The 21,119-nt window shown below is 42.5% G+C and overlaps 1 protein-coding gene across 2 annotated transcripts in view; it reads right to left on the reverse strand.

Moving 5' to 3' along the window:
• Window positions 1–216: 216 nt before the first annotated feature.
• Window positions 217–21,119, reverse strand: part of LOC110500592 (insulin receptor substrate 1-B) — an 82,792-nt gene continuing 61,889 nt past the window's right edge. The window contains exons 4-5 of one of the 2 annotated variants that reach the window (XR_005038620.1): window positions 2,126–4,066; window positions 217–2,094 (exon numbers count right to left, since the gene is read on the reverse strand). Coding sequence is in view for 1 of the 2 variants with exons in the window: in XM_021578010.2 (XP_021433685.2) it covers window positions 4,059–4,066 (8 nt within the window). In the remaining variant the exon portion in view is untranslated. Of the gene's footprint in view, window positions 4,067–21,119 lie in introns of both variants that reach the window. The other variant, XM_021578010.2, reaches the window with a different exon arrangement.

Genomic DNA, 21,119 nt, shown 5'->3' on the forward strand with positions numbered 1-21,119 from the left:
TTGAATTTTCGAGCTTTCGCTGTAGATTTTGCGGCGACATAGTGTCCCCATGAGTAACAGAACACTGAGCCAATCACGGTGCAACTAGAGAACATTACCAACTCCTACGCTTCGTATTTTCCACTCGCTGCCACACCACCACAGAAAGCACTGAGCTAGGCAGAAACACCTGCATTTTGGAGCTGCCTTACTCAAGAAAGCAAAAAAGAGACCATGTTTTTATGCAGCTTTATTAACTCAATGATTTTTCTTTTACATTGTTTGCAAACTGATGTGACATGTACTAATGCCAAAATAACATGCAAAACAGATAAAACTAAAAAAGTATAGATTTTTTTAGCTTAACAGGTGGGGCTAAAACAGGTGGGGCTCTGCCCCAACTGCCCTGAATGACGGGTTGCCGCTGTAGGTATGTTAAATGGAGACATGACACTCTTGCCTCCAAGTACCTTGCTTCACTAAGAATTAAAGTGACACTTCACTCCAAAATTCAAGTTTGTCATCTAGACCTTAACAGCGAATGAGCTCATGGGCATTGTCCACTTTTGAGGCCATAAAGTGTTGGATTTAACTTTGATTTCAGAATGAACTCTTGCACTAAGTTTGTTTTTGTGTGTTTTTCTCCATATTACTGGAACCTAGGATCTGGCTTTAATTTGGAAGATTGTTGAGTCATTATGAGAAAAATATAACATTTCCAAAACACTGTTTGTGTTTAATGTGTGTGTGTGTGTGTGTGCGTTGCTGCCTCTTTGTGCCATGCAGTAAACAGAAACAAACCCGGCACAGTGAGGTTGGAGTCAAACTACTTTCCTAACCCCACCTCTGCATCGGAAACCATTATGGCCAATTGTCCTGACCACAGATCCCAATCTGGTAGCAATGAAGCCGCTTTGTTATGCTACCAAAAGTAACGTGACTCAAATGAGAAGGAAGTGCATAAGACAGCCAGCCCATATACAAATGTGGTGGTAGTGAAATGGACAAACACATTTCGTTCTGTTTAAAGGTGTCCCCCCCCCCACCCTATTTTTCTCTTTCTGTGATTGCTCATATTGGCAACTTACAGTAAGTATTGATAATTTAGTACAATTTCATAAGTGTCCCAGAGGCAAACTATGAGGCAAGATGTCTCAAAGCATCCAAGACAGGTTTTTTGTTTTTACGGCAGTAAAGAAAACAACAAGAGAGCAGGCAAGTTTATAATAGCATTTAACAACCAAGAAAAATATAAAACGTCAGAACTTGAGAGCTCATAGTAGCTATTCAAAGCAGCTACTGTAGCTTTTTAATGTATTGTCGGAAAGAGTCACAGCGTATTTTTGTTTTGGCACTAATACGGCCATCCATAGACGAGGTCCTCAATGGGGTCCTCCTCGGGGCCTACATTTTCCAGCACCAACCCAATACAAACACGTGATGAAGTCAGGGGCAATTGGTCAAGTCATTTCATGGGTCACTACATCCTTGAACATCATAATTGAAACCTCAATAAGGGAAGGGTACCTTGAGGTTACACAATATTGTACATACGCTAAAAGAAAAATATACATCAAAATAGACTATATATATTTTGAGAGGATAGCCCTGATAGTGCTAAAGGGGAAGAAAGGAACAGACTGACAGACATACAGACAGGCACTTTAGTGCTAATGCATAGCAGAAAGAGTTTAAAGTAGCAGAAAGAGTTTAAAGTAAGAGACAAAAAGAAAGAGAAAAAGGGAGAATGAGAAACAGAAAAGAGGGTTGTGGCCATCTATGCCCCCTAACAAAATACTTTGCTAACTAGGCTGAAGTTAGCATGTTCCCCGCAGCTAGCAAGGCCCATGTTATCAAATCCAGATGTTAGACAAGACGACTTTAGCAAGGGCTATAGTTAGCACAGCTAATGTCAGCGCCTCCGTTATCTCTATGGACACTATACTCTACCATCCTATCGCTTAACAGGCTCCTGACACGATGGGGATGAAAATACCTGCAACTGTCTTGAGATAATAGATGCTAACGTTTTATCTGATAATTGGATTGAGTAGGATATTAATGTCATTCCTATATCTGAGCTGTGATCAGCAACACTATCCATTTACCACCTAGCTAGCACAATGCTGAGGGATTTACCATCTACCTAGCACAATGCTGAGGGATTTACCATCTACCTAGCACAATGCTGAGGGGTTTACCATCTACCTAGCACAATGCTGAGGGGTTTACCATCTACCTAGCACAATGCTGAGGGATTTACCATCTACCTAGCACAATGCTGAGGGATTTACCATATACCTAGCACAATGCTGAGGGATTTACCATCTACCTAGCACAATGCTGAGGGATTTACCATCTACCTAGCACAATGCTGAGGGATTTACCATCTACCTAGCACAATGCTGAGGGATTTACCATCTACCTAGCACAATGCTGAGGGATTTACCATATACCTAGCACAATGCTATAATAATCTGACCAACCCAGGTAGAGGAGAATGGGGTATGTTGAGTGGTTGAGCTCATTTTACCCCTATTTTGAATGGCTATGTTCCAACATCCACAGGAGTCCATTTACACCTCTCAGTGGTGTAAAGTACTTAAGTAAAAATACTACTTTTGGGGTATCTGTACTTTACTATTTATATTTTTGCAGACTTTTACTTCACTACATTCCTAAATAAAATAATGTACTTGTTACTCCATACATTTTCTCTGACACCCAAAAGTACTCAAAAGTAATTACATTTTGACACTTATCAAGAGAACATCCCTGGTCATCAATACTGCCTTTGTTTGTAAATGATGTCTGAGTGTGTGCCTCTGACTATCCGCCAATACGTAAAAATTAAAAAAAATTGTGCCGTCTGGTTTGCGTAATTTAAGGAATTTTAAATTGTTTATACTTTTACTTTTGATACTTAATACTTAAGTACATTTTAGCAAATCCATTTACTTTTGATACGCAAGTATATTTAAAATCAAATACTTTGACCTTTACTCAAGTAGTATTTTACCTGGTGACTTTCATTTTTACTTCAGTCATTTTCTATTAAGGTATCTTTACTTTTACTCAAATATGACAATTGAGTACTTTTTTCACCACTGCTCAGAATGCATGCATTCCACAACACATCACTTCATTCCAAGTGGTATGTTAATGTAGATTTTGGAACAGAGCACCTGTCTTTACCTGCAACAAGTGCCAAGTGTTTGTCTTTGTGTGTTAAATACATATTGTCCAGCGCCAGAGACAGTATTCCCGGTGAAGGGTGACTGTCTTTTTGTAAAGTATGTGGGCGGGTTGGTATGTGATTTAGAATACTGCAATCTTGGATGAGAGGTATGGGCAGAGAAAGATAGAGATTTTGAGGGAGAGAGAGTGAGAGAGATAGGGAGAAATCTGTCAGTTACATGAGCTTAAAGCAATGAGCTTAAAGCGAATAGAAGCTATGCTGCCAACATCTCTCACAGTAAGACAGTAAGGCCAGCTAATTGGTATTTTTATCATCATCATTATCCTTATTATTCTTACACCTGCCACAACATAGTGCTACTTCAAACAAGCACAAATACTGAAACTTCTTCACTTCCTTAGTCATTGCTAAGTTGAAGTTCTTTGTAGAATGTCTACAATCAAAAAATTAGGCACTTGAGCAGATATATATTTGTATATATTTTGTTTTTATACTTTGTATATTCAGCCATCATTAGATTAAATCCTTATTTTTGATTGGTTAATTGGGTTTCCATTTAAGCTGATGATCGAAAAATATCATTGGCTCCCAGTCAGCAGTCAGTCTTCATACTCTTCTCTGATTGGCTTAGAGTCCTCCCTTCTCAGGCTAAGTGCAACCAATAGGTTTTCAGAATATCATTGGCACGCATCCCCATTGGTCATCACAACCAATAAACTGAAAGCAAAAAAATAAAAGGTTTTCCATCAGTCCTTCCAAAGTGCTTCAGAGGTGTGACCAGTGCAACCCGTCTTCCCATTGGCTGTCACACAAGGATGAGGAGGAGGAGCTTCAGGATCTCTTATTTATTTCCCATAATTCCAAGGCAAGGGCAAAGACATCAGCATTCTGAAAACAGAGAGGATATGGCTGGGTTAGAAGACCAGTAAACAATAGCATATGATATGAAGATTAACCAAATATTACTACATTTTTCTACTGACTACCACACATTATCACAAACTTTGTTTTCAAATCTACAATAAGATATCTATGTCTGCTTATCCACATGGGAACATTGTGTTCCTTTAATTACATATACAGAGAAGTTCAACTGAGGGATGGAAGGGAGGCGAGTGAGACCGCACAGAGCGAGAGAGAAAGAGAGAGGGAGAGGAAAAGAGCGAAAACATTTTGGGGAAAGAGCGGAAAAAAAATAAGGGGAAAGAGAGGGCAACCACCACTGCAGGGTGTGTGTGTGTGTGTGTGCGCATGCACATATAGTTTTAGGTCAATTTACACTTTTCCCGTCATATTACACAACTAAAGCAAGTATGTCATTAAGAAAATGTCCTCATTATTGCAATAACATGGAACCATTGAGAGCTCCAAATTCACACACACACAAACTTGTCTTTGTTATGGAACCTCTTGTACGATTGATAACGCCTTCGAGGGCCGTACTGACGGATTGACAGAGGATATTGATGCTACGGAGAGGAAAAGGACTGAAAATGTACACCATAACACGACTCTCATACGTCTTCCTCTCGATTGGTCGATGTCCCTTTATTAGGGGTACCTAGCGGTCAGACATGACGAGTATGTACTGTAGGTCTATAATAATAACAATAATCATGTAATTAACATCACCATTAAAGGCCAGTTTAATTTTGAGGAAACGTTGCGGGCGGGCTGCATGATGGAAACATCAAATCAACCAAAACAGTAATGACGAATGGTGACTGATTGAGAGAAAGGAGTCCTTTGTTCCTTTTCCTAAATTACCCAGCCCTGCTCTCTAATTGTCGATGAAAAAAAGTGCCTCCTCTATATTTTTGGTGCCCCCACCGCCCCCTTCTTTCTCTTCCTGGTGCAGTGCTATATTTAGCGTCCCGGCACAGACGGTGCCAGCTAACAGCAGCAGCTAGTGCAGCTCAGCCTGAGAGAGCCACACAAACAATCAGCCCAATGGACCCAGGGAGACCGGAGGAGACAGGGCATGCATTGGTACACACACATTGGTGCAGAAGCGCTCACAGACAATTGTTTGTGTGGGCACACACACCCACGCATTGGCACACCAACACACACACATTGAGGACAGTGACCGGATAAATATGGATGGCACATAAGAGCATACTAAACACACACATTTTTTTAATCTATCCTCATGGGGACCAAACGTATTTCCATTCAAAGTCCTATTTTCCGTAACCCACCATTTCCCAAACTCGGACCTCAGGACTCCGACGGGGTGCACGTTTTGCCCTAATACTACACAGCTGATTCAAATTATTAAAGCTTGATGATTAGTTGATTTTTTGAATCAGCTGTATAGTGCTAGGGCAAAAAACTAAATGAGAACCCCTCAGGGTCCAAAACCGAGTTTGGGAAACCCTGCCCTAACCCTAACTACTGACGTCAGTGCAGTCATACGCAACCAGAAAGGAAGCACTTCCTATCCTAAACTACTTTAATATCTCTCTCTGTCTCTCTCTCACACACACATATCGATTTCAATCATTTCCTTGTGTCATTCTCCGTTCTGGGCTCTAATCGATGTGATGATGCCTCTGTGAGTACGCGTGACTGTCCCGCTCTGTAGGCTCTAACTCCGAGGTCAGATGGGGCTATGATCTCAGCCAATGTGTGGCCTATAAAATGTTCCCTCTCTATATCAGTCCCTATGTCAGTCGGTCTATGTGTCTATCTGGGGCAGTCAAAGTGATGGCTCACTGGATGAAGCAGTCAATGTGATGCGTGTGTGTCTGCCTGGGGCTGTCAATGTCCGGTTCTGTGACGGCTCACTTTAGTGGCTTATTAAGGATAAGGCACCCTCTGTGCCTTTAAGTAGATTCATTTGAGTGTATTTGTGTGTCACCCTAGCATCTGTCAGTCTGTGTGTCAGTCTCTGCGATAAGGTAAGATGAATAAGATAATAAGATGCAATGCCTTGTTCTGTGTGTGACACACACTAGTCTGTTGATCAGAGTTGTGTCTGTCTGTCTGCGTCAGTTGTTGTCTGTCTGCGATGGGGTCACTGGACTTAGTTTAGTTGTGTCCCTCAATAGACTGACACTGGCTGAGCACATACTGCTACTGCGCAAGTGGGCACACATCTCTCTAACACACACACACACACACAAAATCGCATACACTCGCTCTCCCCTCTGACCCTTGCACCGTCAATCACTTCCATGCCCCAGGAGCCACAGCTGTCAAGTTATATAACATTCTGTTTAACCAAGAGCCCATCACCATAGGAAGGCCTCTGCCAAGCAAAGAGAGGGTGTTATGAAAGCCAGTAGGGAAGAGGGGATCAGTGCAAAGAGCAGAGCGAGAGAGATCGAGAGAGTAAGGCGATCTCTCTCTCTCTCTCTCTCTCTCTCTCTGTGTGCGTGTGACATCTGGGAGATGTATGTGCTGTGGATCACATTTGCCGGTAATAGACGGATTTTGGCCCCAAAAAATAAATGAGAAGACGATAAATTAAAATTGCCACCGGCCAATTGCAAAACAATGCCTTTTAGCCTATTCATTGATGAAAATACCAGTCGATCTAAATACATTTGACCAGTCATGCTTCATTTGAATACTTTTAATTTGAGTGTACATATTGTTAGTTATTTTGTTAGTTGTTATGATTCTTATTTATCACACACGCACAGCATACAGATACAGAGCCTAGTTTAAGCGGAACATCAGTCAGACAGCGCGAGAGTGGCTGCTACAGCTCCTATTGCAGCTGGAGTGAAATGTGCTTTATAAGCACAGTCATTGTGCAACAATTCTAAATGAAATCGTGAGTTAAAACATTTTGGTGGCCACAATTAAAAATCGATACTACTTCTATTTCTCAACTGGTAATTGAATGGCGAAAAGGAAGAGCGCATCAAGTTCAACGGTAGGCAGTCTTCAGCGGGTCACACTTTACAGTGTGAGCTGGAAGCAGTATGCATTTTGAAAACATATACAGTACCAGTCAAAAGTTGGGACACAGCTACTCATTCAAAGTTTATTTTTTACTATTTTCGACATTGTAGAATAATAGTGAAGACATCCAAACTATGAAATAACACATATGGAATCATGTAGTAACCAAAAAAGTGTTAAATAAAAATATTTCAGATTTTTCCAAGTAGCCACCCTTTGCCTTGATGACAGCTTTGCACACTCATTCCAGCTTCACCTGGAATGCTTTTCCAACAGTCTTGAAGGAGCTCCCACATATGCTGAGCACTTGTTGGCTGCTTGTCCTTCACTCTGCAGTCCAACTCATCCCAAACCTTCTCAGTTGTGTTGAGGTCGGGTGATTGTGGAAGCCAGGTCATCTGATGCAGCACTCCATCACTCTCCTTCTTGGACAATTTGCCCTTACACAGCCTGGAGGTGTGTTGGGTCATTGTCTTGTTGAAAAACAAATTATAGTCCCACTAAGCGCAAACCAGATGGGAAGGTCTATCGCTGCAGAATGCTGTGGTAGCCTTGCTGTTTTTTTTTTATTTTTACTTGTGTTTTTTTTATTGAATATCCGAAACATACAATACACTTGCAGTGAAACCGCTCAACAACTACATCATACCAGTCATCCAACAGACTCCCATTCAGGGCGACACACAGAAGCACCCAGGGTCAATGCCCTGCTCAAGGGCACGTTGACAGATGTGCCACCAGGCCAAAAAACGTGAACCCTCCAAGATCCCCCCCAAAGTTCCCCAATAGCTGTCCCTCAACCATTCTAGACCCCTCCCACACCCACCCCCCCAAGAAGAAAAATAAAAAATACAATTAAATCCATTACCCACCCCCATGCACCAGCAACCAAGAGAATGAACTGAAGAGAAAAAAGAAAAAGACAGAAAAAAAGAAGCAAACAATAAAAAATAAAAATAAATATAATAAATAAATATTTAAAACAAAGGACATCAAGGACAACTAAAACCATAACAGCAATGCCATCTGTATATGTTTGTGTGCATGTCAGGCACTATTACATGGACAGTTGAAGTCGGAAGTTTACATACACCTTAGTCAAATACATTTAAACTCAGTTTTTCACAATTCATGACATTTAATCTTAGTAAAAATTCCCCGTCTTAGATCAGGTAGGATCACCACTTTATTTAAAAAATGTGAAATGTCAGAATAATAATAGAGAGAATGATTTATTTAAGTTTTTATTTCTTTCATCACATTCCCAGTGGGTCAGACGTTTATATACACTCAATTAGTATTTGGTAGCATTGCCTTTAAATTGTTTAACTTAGGTCAAATGTTTCAGGTAGCCTTCCACAAGCTTCCCACAATAAGTTGGGTGAATTTTGGCCCATTCCTCCTGACAGAGCTGGTGTAACTGAGTCAGGTTTGTAGGCATCCTTGCTTGCACACGCCTTTTCAGTTCTGCCCACACATTTTCTATAGGATTGAGGTCAGGGCTTTGTGATGGCCACTCCAATACCTTGACTTTGTTGTCCGTAAGCCATTTTGCCACAACATTGGAGGTATGCTTGGGATCATTGACCATTTGGAAGACCCATTTGCAACCAAGCTTTAACTTCCTGACTGATGTCTTGGGATGTTCATCTGGTTCACCAACTACTTTGCAGACAGAGTTCAGTGTGTCAAATCGGAGGGCATGTTGTCCGGTCCTCTGGCAGTCTATGGGGGTGCCACAGGGTTCAATTCTCGGGCCGACTCTTTTCTCTGTATATATCAATGATGTTGCTCTTGCTGCGGGCGATTCCCTGATCCACCTCTACGCAGACGACACCATTCTGTATACATCTGGCCCTTCCTTGGACACTGTGCTATCTAACCTCCAAACGAGCTTCAATGCCATACAACACTCCTTCCGTGGCCTCCAACTGCTCTTAAACGCTAGTAAAACCAAATGCATGCTTTTCAACAGTTCGCTGCCTGCACCCGCACGCCGACTAGCATCACCACCCTGGATGGTTCCGACCTAGAATATGTGGACATCTATAAGTACCTAGGTGTCTGGCTAGACTGTAAACTCTCCTTCCAGACTCATATCAAACATCTCCAATCTAAAATCAAATCTAGAGTTGGCTTTCTATTCCGCAATAAAGCCTCCTTCACTCACGCCGCCAAACTTACCCTAGTAAAACTGACTATCCTACCGATCCTCGACTTCGGCGAAGTCATATACAAAATCGCTTCCAATACTCTACTCAGCAAACTGGATGCAGTTTATCACAGTGCCATCCGTTTTGTTACTAAAGCACCTTATACCACCCACCACTGCGACCTGTATGCTCTAATCGGCTGGCCCTCGCTACATATTCGTCGCCAGACCCACTGGCTCCAGGTCATCTACAAGTCCATGCTAGGTAAAGCTCCGCCTGATCGCAGTTCACTGGTCACGATGGCAACACCCACCCGTAGCACGCGCTCCAGCAGGTGTATCTCACTGATCATCCCTAAATCCAACACCTCATTTGGCCGCCTTTCCTTCCAGTTCTCTGCTGCCTGTGACTGGAACGAATTGCAAAAATAGCTGAAGTTGGAGACTTACCTCCCTCACCAACTTTAAACATCTGCTATCTGAGCGGTATGACGGCTGCGTGGTCCCATGGTGTTTATACTTGCGTCTCCTACCATAATGATTTGATCATTTGTTGCTTGTAAGTTCAATAAATTGGTATACATTTTTTAGAAGAAGTATGGATCATCCTGATTTCGACGATATAGATAAATGCTGGTTAAGTGTGCCTTGAATTCTAAATAAATTACTGAAGATGTCACCAGCAAAGCACCCCCACACCATTACTCCTCCTCCATGCTTCACGTTGGGAACCACACATGCGGAGATCATCTGTTTACCTACTCTCACAAAGCCACGTCTCACAAAGCCACAGCGGTTGAACCAAAAATCTCAAATTTGGATTCATCAGACCGATTTTCATTGGTCTAATGTCCATTGCTCATGTTTCTTGGCCCAAGCAAGTCTCTTCTTCTTTTTGGTGTCCTTTAGTAGTGGTTTATTTACAGCAAATCGACAATGGCCTGATTCACGTAGTCTCCTCTGAACAGTTGATGATGAGATGTGTCTGTTACTTGAACTCTGTGAAGCAGTTATTAGGGCTGCAATCGGAGGTGCAGTCAACTCTAATGAACTTATCCTCTGCAGCAGAAGTAACTCTGGGTCTTTCCTGTGGCGGTCCTCATGACAGCCAGTTTCACCATAGCGCTTGATGATTTTAAAGACTGCTCTTAAAGAAACTTTCAAAGTTCTTTACATTTTCCAGATTTACCTTCATATCTTTTAAAGCAAGGGTTCTTAAACTTTTTCAGCCTGGGACCCAAATGAGAAATTGTGTTTTTCTGGGACCCAAGCTTAGGAAAATATGCAACTATACATAAATATCGGTACATTTCATTGCCCTTATGCCTAAAACAAATGCAATATAGACAAAAACAAACAATGAAATTAAATATCCATGTAAATATGTATTAATGTTTATTTTCCCCTATTAAATACACTCTTACATATCTGTCTAGGTTGGAACTGTTGCTGTTAAAATACAATACATAATTTTCATTCTGAACTGGAATAAACGGATTGATCACATCACACAGACGAATAACAGAACACACACAGGCTTTTTGATAGGGTTGCACTAAGTAACAGTAAAGATACAACAATTATCAAGCCTACTGTACATCTTATTGTAGAAATTATTGTTGAAAGAAAGTCTAGGTTGGAACTGTTGCTGTTAAATACAATACATATTTTTGATTCTGAACTGGAATAAACTGAATGATCACATCTGTAGACCAGAAAACAACCACAGTCCTAATGAGAGCAGGTCTATTCTGGGCTGTTTTTGACAGTACAACATTGAGGTCATGCTCAGCCTTGAAACTGTTTCTGTACTTGTTCTTTAAGTATGTCAGAGTTAAGAACCCTGACTCGCATAGGTATGTGGTGCCAAACTGGACCAGAACATCTACTGCTTTCTCAGCCAGGCAGGCGACTGCTTCCTGCTGTAGATGAGCAACCCAGAACTGTGTGAGTGTGTTTGCCTCAAAAAGCATCTTGCTTCAATCGGTTTATTCCAGTTAAGAATAACAATTATTATTGTATTTTAACAGCAACAGTTCCAACATAGACTCATTTTCAACAATAATGTAATCTTCATCTGTACTGTTACTTAGGGTTGCACTATCAGTAGCTAGCTCGCTTTGGCGAATGTTAGCTATTAGCTGTGTACAAGGCCAGGGGATTGTTTGAAAGAGAAACTCACATCTACTACTACGAGAGTTAGTACGCCCTTATTACTGCTTATCATCCATCACCTGTTATAAAATGACAACAATGCCATGCTAGCTGACTTACTTTTCCACTGTCGAGGCACTGTTTTCGGAAGCATTCTGCCCTGTTCTGAAAGAACTCCCTGGGTTTACCATCATGCTGTGGATGTTTGGTCAGGATGTGTCGATTTATTAATTTGTTCGTTATGCGAGTCTCATTACTAAGCACTTCCACACACAAAACACATTGTGGGCGCTCCTCGTTCTAAATTCGTATGAAAGAGAGAGAAACTCATCGCTGTATGTGCGTTTCATGACAATGCGGTCAGAACTTGTGGCTAGCATGAGTCCATTGGATGACAACAGTGAATGATGGCGAGTGGGAATGACAAGTCAGTGGCTGACAGCGCGTCATCTCCTGCCTGAACAACAGCGCTGCAGCGTGTGTCGCGGAGTGATCTTCAAGAAAACTGAAAGATCCGGTAAACCGCGAAGAACGCGGGCATCTCCCTCTCACACTCGCGCAGCTGCCAAACTGAGCAGAGACTGCTGCTTATTAATAAACAGGTAGCGCACTGAACAGAGCGCAGATGCACTTGGCCAAATCAATTCCAGTAATGCATCTAACAATTATAAAATGTACACTGACACGTCACGACCCACCATTAACAGGTGATGATACTTTAAGAAAGGCGGTCTTAAAGTAATGGACTGTTGTTTCTTTTTGCTAATTTCGAGCTGTTCTTGCCATAATATGGACTTGGTATTTTACCAAATAGGGCTATGTTCTGTATACCACCCCTACCTTGTCACAACACAACCGATTTGTTCAAAACGCATTAAGGAAAGAAATTCCACAAATTATTTGTTTTGTATATATGGCGACTGTTTAGTGCCAAAAATACAGGGTTAAATATACGTTGAAAAACAACAACAACAAAAAACATTTAGGACAGACACTTCAGAAAAAAATGTTCTTTAGATTTTTTTGGGGGGGACTATCTGTTGTTCCATGTAGTGAACATATTATTAAATATGTTTGTGTGGGCTAATAGCAGTAAGGCCAAAACATATTTTCATCAAATATATATATATTTTTTAATACTTCAAGGGGTGTTAAAATTCAAAATAAAATAGTAAAATGGAATGACAAAAATTAAAAAAAATCCATATACAGTGCATTCAAAAAGTATCAAAAGTATTCAGACCCCTTGACTTTTTCCACATGTTGTTATGTTTCAACCAATCTACACACAATTCTCCATAATAGCAAAGCGAAAACAGGTTATTAAATTGTTTGTATAAAATGTATAATGTATAAATGTATAATGTATAATGTATAAAATGTATAATGTATAAAAAAAACTAAACAGAAATACAGATATTTACATAAGTATTCAAACCCTTTGCAATGAGACTCAAAATTGAGCTCAGGTGCATCCAGTTCCCATGGATCATCCTTGGTGGTAAATTCAATTGATTGCACATGATTCGGAAAGGCACACACCTGTCTACATCAGGTCCCACAGTTGACAGTGCATGCCAGAGCAAAAAAAAAAAAAAACAAGCCATGAGACCAAAGGAATTGTTCGTAGAGCTCTGAGACAGGATTGTGTGGAGGCATAGATCTGGGGAAGGGTACAAAAACATTTCTGCAGGATTTTAGAACCACAAGAACACAGTCGCCTCCATCATTCTTCAATGGTAGAAGATTGGAATCACCAAGACTCTTCCTAGAGCTGGCTGCCTGGTCTAACTGAGCAATCCTGAGAGAAGGGCCTTGGTCAGGGAGGTGACCAAGAACCCGATGGTCACTCTGACAAAGCTCCAGAGTTCCTCTATAGAGATGGGAGAACCTTCAAGAAGGACAACCATCTCTGCAGCACTCCACCAATCAGGCCTTTATGGTAGAGTGGCAAGACGGAAGCCACTCCTCAGTAAAAGGCACATGACAGGCCACTTGGAGTTAAAGGACTCTCAGCCCATGACAAACAAGATTCTCTGGTCTGATGAAACCAAGATTAAACTCTTTGGCCTGAATGCCAAGCATCACGTCTGGAAGAAACCTGGCACCACCCCTACGGTGAAGCATGGTGGTGGCAGCATCATGCTGTGGGGATGTTTTTCAGCATCAGGGACTGCGAGACCAGTCAGGATCGAGGGAAAGATGAATGGAGCAAAGCACAGAGAGATCCTTGGTGAAAACCTGCTCAGTGTTCAGGACCTCAGAATGTGACGAAGGTTCACCTTCCAACAGGACAACAACGCTAAGCACACAGCCAATACAACGCAGTAGTGGCTTCGGTACAAGTCTCTGAATGTCCTTGAGTGGCTCAGCCAGAGCCTGGACTTGAACCTGATCTAACATATCTGGACAGACCTGAAAATATCTGTGCAGCGACACTCCCCATCCAACCTGGCAGAGCTTGAGAGGATCTGCAGAGAAGAATGGGAGAAACTCCCCAAATACAGGTGTGCAAAACTTGTAGCGTCATACCGAAGAAGACTCAAGGCTGTAATCGCTGCAAAAGGTGCTTCAACAGTCAAGGGTCTGAATACTTATGTAAATGTGACATTTCAGTATTCTATTTTTTAATTAAAAAAAAAATCAGCTAAATTTCTAAAAACCTGTTTTCACTTTGTCTTTATGAGGTATTGTGTGTGGATCCATTTTAGAGTAAGACTAACCTAAGAAAATGTGGATAAAGTCAAGGGGTCTGAATACTTTCCGAATGCACTGTAGCTTAGTAGAAAATAAGCGGTTAAATACATGCTTCCTAATCTTTCTTATATCTCTCAGATATAGGACAGACTCTTCCGAACAAACTTCCTTTTGATTTCTGTTGTTCAATGTAGTGAATCTGTGCCACTTTTGTTTGTTTTTGGACATATCATTTCCACCTCCAGGTTAGCTGGACGTTATACTGTATTTGTGTCTCCCCTTTCGTAGGCCTAATATATGGATCAGACGTCGTTTTTATTGATCGGTTTGTCCGTGTCAGCAGAGTAGGCTCCCCTGTCATTTTTCTTATATTAAGAAAGACTCTGCTAATGTCTCCAGTCATATAAAGTGTAGTAGAATTGCATGAAATGCATTTATAAAAAAAGGTCAACATTTTCCTGCGCAACAGAAGGAGAATGAATTTAGTCTATTTGATATAGCCTAGGCCTACGCCTAGGCCACTACGTTCCGCATTGAACAGTCTTTTTTTGCAAACAGTGATTGAGTTAAGCTATATTATTATCCTAAATTATGACTATCCAATCTAATCATCAACTTAGAAATAAGTTAGGCTATTTTACATAAGTCTGCAAATGAGAGGATGCAAGGAATGCTTTATCATAAAGGTGCATTTTTTATGGTGAAAATTGCTTTCCCAAGCTTGAAACTCATGTGCCGCCTATGTTAGAATAACTGCCCACATTGACTTTTCCTCAGCCAATGAGATGAGTAACAAACAGCAAAAATCACTAGCCTACGTTAATCTACTATCCCCATAGTAGAAGAGTTGACCTATTCTATTGGTCAGCTTGTTGTTCTGTGTGGAAAGAAATAGCCTATTCCAGACAGACTCTGGGACAGTTGTGGGACGACAGATAACCAATTCATACAACAAGTAGGCCTAGGCTACATCGCCAAAAAACGTTAAATGGCAACGAGGCTCATGCAACAGATTAGAACGTTTAGCATAAAATGTTGATCAACTATTATTTCTTTACATTATAACCTCAGCAATGCACACAAGGCAGTAGGCTACACGCGAATGTTCGTTCCATAATGCAAATTAGCATTGGATAACTGTGTTGTAGGGCATGAGTTCCGGGCTCAAGTATTGCTTTATCTATTCCCTATGTTCAACAGTTTGGACATACATCGTACAGTGATTTAATTTATCCACAGAAATTGAAATTATAGGAGGGAACATTCTGCTAAATAATTATATATAACACCCACGCACACCGTACACCCCCCCAACCAGCCCATTTGCTGACTCAGCCCCTCTTCCCCCCCTCTCTGTTCCGTCGCTCTACCAGTTCTGCCACTTTTCTGCCAAAGTGTTCTGAGAAAGTTCCAGAATAAACACTGTTCAGTTCAGAGAGGTGATTTACTACCATAAAGGAGAGGCAAGGCAGCACGGGCTCTAGCCCTCCGGCAACTCTGCTGTAGTTCTTCCTAATACCCTTCCCAGAAAAAGCTGTACTTCATTCACCCTTCTGAAGTAGAACACAAGACAAGATAGTCTATACGCCTCCTCTGTTGCTAACATTCAATGCTATTCTGCACCGTTTAGGGGTGGAATCGCTCTATGTCGAGTAAATAAGGTTTTGGTTCTCGAGTCCAGACACTGATCTTGGGTCAGTTTTGTGTGTACTCGCAGAGTGGTTAAGGTTAGAGGTTAGGGGAGGGTAAAAAAAAAAAAACTTCCATCTCAAAGGCTATTTCACATCCCGTTTCTTTGTTTCACTTGATCTGCATTTTGCAAAGTCAGAGCTTTTGGCTACTAGTCTAGAACCCCAAAAGGATTGATTGACAAACTTTTTGGGAAATTTCGACAAAGAGAGAACAAACTGCTGACCAAGCTTTATTATTAAGAAACATTGTCCCATGACTTAGGAGGGAGAAACGTGTGTGTGTGTGTGTGTGTCACTGTGTCCATGTCGCCAGTCCATACCCCCATCCTGAGATCTCCTGGTAAATTGTGTAATCATTAATAGAGTTGTAAGTGGTGTCCCATCAATCCAGTCCCCCTCACAGTCCGTCCTCCAAACCCTTCCCTCCTTCCTCCCCCTGAGGCGTTTAGAGTTACCATGTGTAACCTTAGTACCTTTATTCAGATAAGCGCACTTCTGTGAAGCAGGACGCACGGGGAGACTGTCTGTGTGTGTGTGTGAGAGTATCTAAGAGTAAGAGTTTGTGAGCGTGTATGTGTGTATGTGGACGAGTGTGTATGTGTGTGTGGGTGACAGCCACGCATGGCCCAACATGGCACCGCAAATATTTATGTATGAGCATGGGGAATGCTGGCCGATCCCGTAGGGTCCCTTCCCTCCTTCCCTTTTCACCACCAGTGGAAAAAGAAAGAGAAGCCAGAAAGAATCTTCTTCTTTCCTAGACCCCTCACTATCCTCCCTCCCTCCATCTCTCTCTCATTCCATCACTCCCTCTCATGGACGTAGGTTGGTAGATTTACAGTGTGGGTTTTTGCTCTCCTCATCCTAATAAAATGTTATTTTTTGGAGTTCTGTGGTGAACAGATAACCTGGTCTGAACAGCATAGACAAGGCAGAGACTGAACACTGTATGGGGCTGTGTGTGTGTGTGTGCGTGTGTGTATGTGCTGAGGCGGTAGTGTTGCTGGTTAAATATATAATACATCAATTATATATATATGGCATTTAGCAGATGCTTTTATCCAAAGTGACTTACAGTCAAGCGTTCAGAAATGTTTTACGTATGGGTGGAAATAGGTCTGAGAGTGTGCGTGCGTGTGTGTAAGGGAGAGCAGTAGGATCCAGTGGTCATGCTGGACAGCAGGGTAACAGAAGCTGTCTGTGGTGAAAGCTAGTCATAAAGCATGTCACTGCACCGCTGCTGTTTTTAACCACCCCAGGAGGTTATGCCCCCAACACACACACACACACACACACACACGTTTCACAGACCACACACACACAAAACACACAACATTCTCCCTTTACAAAACACACACAATCTCAACCAACAACACTCAACAACACAAACACACAGTCATGCATAATGCAAATGTTACCACTCTGCCCGACTCCTGGGTGCACAGTCACCACTACATATGTAAATTAGCCCTGACATGACGCACAGCAGTGGCGCTTGACGTGTGTTTTGGTTCGTAATATGATTTATATTCATTTGTACTCTAAAATCCTTTTCAATTTATCTGCAGTTGACCTCACTACAAAAACATGTGATCACTCCATGACCACACACACGCCTAACCCCGCCACTCCAGCCCACTAGGCTAGGTAAAGGAAAAATGTATATGAAATGAAAAAAAGAACGACAAAGCCAGGGAGGGCACGTGGGTTCCTGATCTGTCATCCCTCGCTCCACTCATTTGTTGACGTAAGCCAGCCCTCCACACACACACACACACACACACACACACACCAAGCCAGTGTTAATGGGGGGGGGGGGGGGGGGTATAGTGCCCATTTCCTCCCCATCCCTGGAGTGTGAGTCAATCCTTTTATAAGGCCTAATGCACCGAAGATTAGGTCCTACATGCTTCGGTGGGGAGAACATTGTGTGACGGATGCTAATTACTGATGCTGGCTCACTGAGCATCACAAACCGAATGGGAAGGGATGGGACGTTTTCAAAATGGTAGAGAGACAGATGTACATAATTGACAAACACACATATTAAAGCAGTACACATACCAATAAAGATAGGCTTAAGCCCTGCAGAGATGCAGACACAGATGCACACAAATAAACGCTTTCAGCTACACACACACTATCCTCTGTGGCATTTCTGTGACAACATATTGAGTCATACACAAAATACAGCCTCCATGGTGACACACTCCTCAGAGTGTCCATGACATTTCTGCAGGAGACCTTTATTTCTGTTTCAGTGGCAGAAACCTTGAAGGTTAACGACCATTTCCAGGCAGCATAATGGGGGACAGAACAAACATCTTCACTCTCGCTGTCCATTACCTCTCTCTGCCTGCCCTCGCTGACACATTGGTGACATCATTCAACTATCTCTAGTTGGAGCACACATTGTTCTCCTCTCTACATGATTTAACCAGTCTTTGTTTGCCCTGAGGGGGGGGGGTCTCAGAGTGTGTGTGTGTGTGTGAGATAATCAGTGTGTACGCCGAGATCTACACAAAGATAGGCCTGTGTGTGTGTGTATGTGCAGTCAGTGAGTCGTCCTCAAATCCAATATCACTAACCTGACCCTTCAACTCAGTCTAACACCACATCCCCTCTCTCTCTCACTCTGGGTTGATCCTCTACATGCACTATAACCCCTGACCCCTACGTGCCCTTTACACTTCTATCTCTCCCACCGACCCATGAGACCCTCTGCCTCAGCATTGACCCCAGCCTGTGACACACGCACACACAAGTCTCCCCTCCCTGAGTGAGAACTTCTCATTATCATTAGCAGTGTTGTCAAATGCCCACCGGTGTTAAGCTCTTTACAGACAAATCCAGTGAGAGAGAGGCCGGGCTAGGGACGGTAACTCCTAGAACACTGGGGTTAGCATTAGTACTGATGACAACAGTTACTCAACACCGGGAGAACAGGAGGAGTAAGCGAAGGAGGTGTTGCAAAACTGAAGGGGAAAAGGGAGCCGTCTTCATCGACTTGGCCAAGGCTTTCGACTCTGTCAATCACCGCATTCTTATCGGCAGACTCAATAGCCTTGGCTTCTCAAATGCCTGCCTCGCCTGGTTCACCAACTACTTCTCAGAGTTCAGTGTGTCAAATCGGAGGGCCTGTTGTCCAGACCTCTGGCACTCTCTATGGGGGTGCCACAGGGTTCAATTCTCGGGCCGACTCTTTTCTCTGTATATATATCAATGATGTTGCTCTGGCTGCTGGTGATCCACCTCTATGCAGACGACACCATTCTGTATACATCTGGCCCTTCTTTGGAAACTCTGCTAACAAACCTCCAAATGAGCTTCAACGCCATACAACACTCTTTCCGTGGCCTCCAACTGCTTTTAAATGCTAGTAAAACAAAGTGCATGCTCTTCAACCGATTGCTGCACGCACCCGCCCGCCCGACAAGCATCACTACTCTGGACGGTTCTGACCTAAAATATGTGGACAACTACAAATACCTAGGTGTCTGATTAGACTGTAAACTCTCCTTCCAGACTCGCATTAAGCATCTCCAATCCAAAATTAAATTTAGAATCCGTTTCCTATTTCGCAACAAAGCTTCCTTCACTCATGCCGCCAAACATACCCTCGTAAAACTGACTATCCTACCGATCCTTGACTTTGGTGATGTTATTTACAAAATAGCCTCCAACGCTCTACTCAGCAAACTGGTTGTAGTCTATCACAGTACCATCCATTTTATCACCAAAGCCCCATATACTACCCACCACTGCGACCTGTATGCGCTCGTTGGCTGGTCCTCACTACATATCTGCAGCCAAACCCACTGTCTCCAGGTCGTCTATACGTTTTTGCTAGGTAAAGCCCCGCCTTATCTCAGCTCACTGATCACCATAGCAACACCCACCCGTAGCACGCGCCACAGCAGGTATATTGCACTGGTCATCCCCAAAGCCAAAAATCTTCCTTTGGCCGCCTTTCCTTCCAGTTATCTGCTTCCAATGACTGGAAGCAGGAAGCTGGAATCTCATATCTCCCTCACTAACTTCAAGCATCAGATGTCAGAGCAGTTTACTGATCACTGTACCTGTAAACAGCCAATCTGTAAATAGCACACCGACTACCTCATTCCCACATTATTACTTACACTCTTGCTCTTTTGCACCCCAGTATCTCTACTTGCACATTCATCATCTGCACATCTATCACTCCAGTATTAATGCAAATGATAATTATTTTAGTCGCTAGGGACTACTTATTGCCTACCTCCCTACTCTTCTAGATTTGCACACACTGTACATAGATTTTTCTATTGTGTTATTGACTGTACGTTTGTTTATGTGTAACTCTGTGTTGTTGTTTTTGTCACACTGCTTTGCTTTATCTTGGCAAGGTCGCAGTTGTAAATGAGAACTTGTTCTCAACTGGCCTATAAAGGTGAAATAAAATAAAAAATAAAAAGAGAGAAGGCAACGAGGAGAACGCGTTCAACGGAGAAAGAGAGAGATTGATTAGAGCAAGAGGAGAGGATGCAAAAACAGAGAGAGTGGTAGAGAAGAGGGAGAGAATGCAAGAAAGCCGGAGCATAGATGAAACAAACAAACAAAATGCCAAAAACAAAGAGTGTGAAAAAGAAAGACAGGAAATGCCTGAAAGAGGGTGTGTGTCATTGAGAGTGTATAGAGAAGTGCTCCATGGACTCAATGACCCCCTGAGCCTGTACTACGAGCACACACACACACCACAGCGCACTTGCTCACACAAACACACACACACACACACACACACACACACACACAAACCCAAGCAGACAATCACTGCTCTGTACTACTGTAAAACTGTTCCACAACGTTCCTGGCAGGCGGCCACAACCATCAAGGAACTATATACTGTACTAGTATACACACACCCCCGGCGGAACTCCTTAATCCACAGAACATGATAAGAAGAAAATAAGAGAGAGGGAGGGAGAAAGAGGGAGAGAGAGTAAAAGTGGTGAGAGAGGAAGAGAAAAGGAGAGCGTGTGTGGGTGTACTGCCAAGAAAGTAGACTTGAGGCTGGCGGAGGACTTTGGGCATTAGGCGAGAGGCTTTTCGCCGATCTCTTCTTCCTGTGATTTGATTGGCTTCCAGATCAATCTGAGCCTTTCTCATTGAGGAGCCCCAAACACGTGTGTGACTGTACTGTGTATATAAACACAGCAACCAGAGAGTGTATTACCATCCAACAACTTTGATTTGAGGAACACACACACTATTTCTCCCTCTTGTCTTGGGCATGGTCCGGTGCCCCATTGACTGGTTTGACTGCCAAGTGACATGTTGCCATAACACTGTGTGT

Source organism: Oncorhynchus mykiss, chromosome 21, assembly GCF_013265735.2.
Source record: "Oncorhynchus mykiss isolate Arlee chromosome 21, USDA_OmykA_1.1, whole genome shotgun sequence".
NCBI classification, from domain to species: domain Eukaryota; kingdom Metazoa; phylum Chordata; class Actinopteri; order Salmoniformes; family Salmonidae; genus Oncorhynchus; species Oncorhynchus mykiss.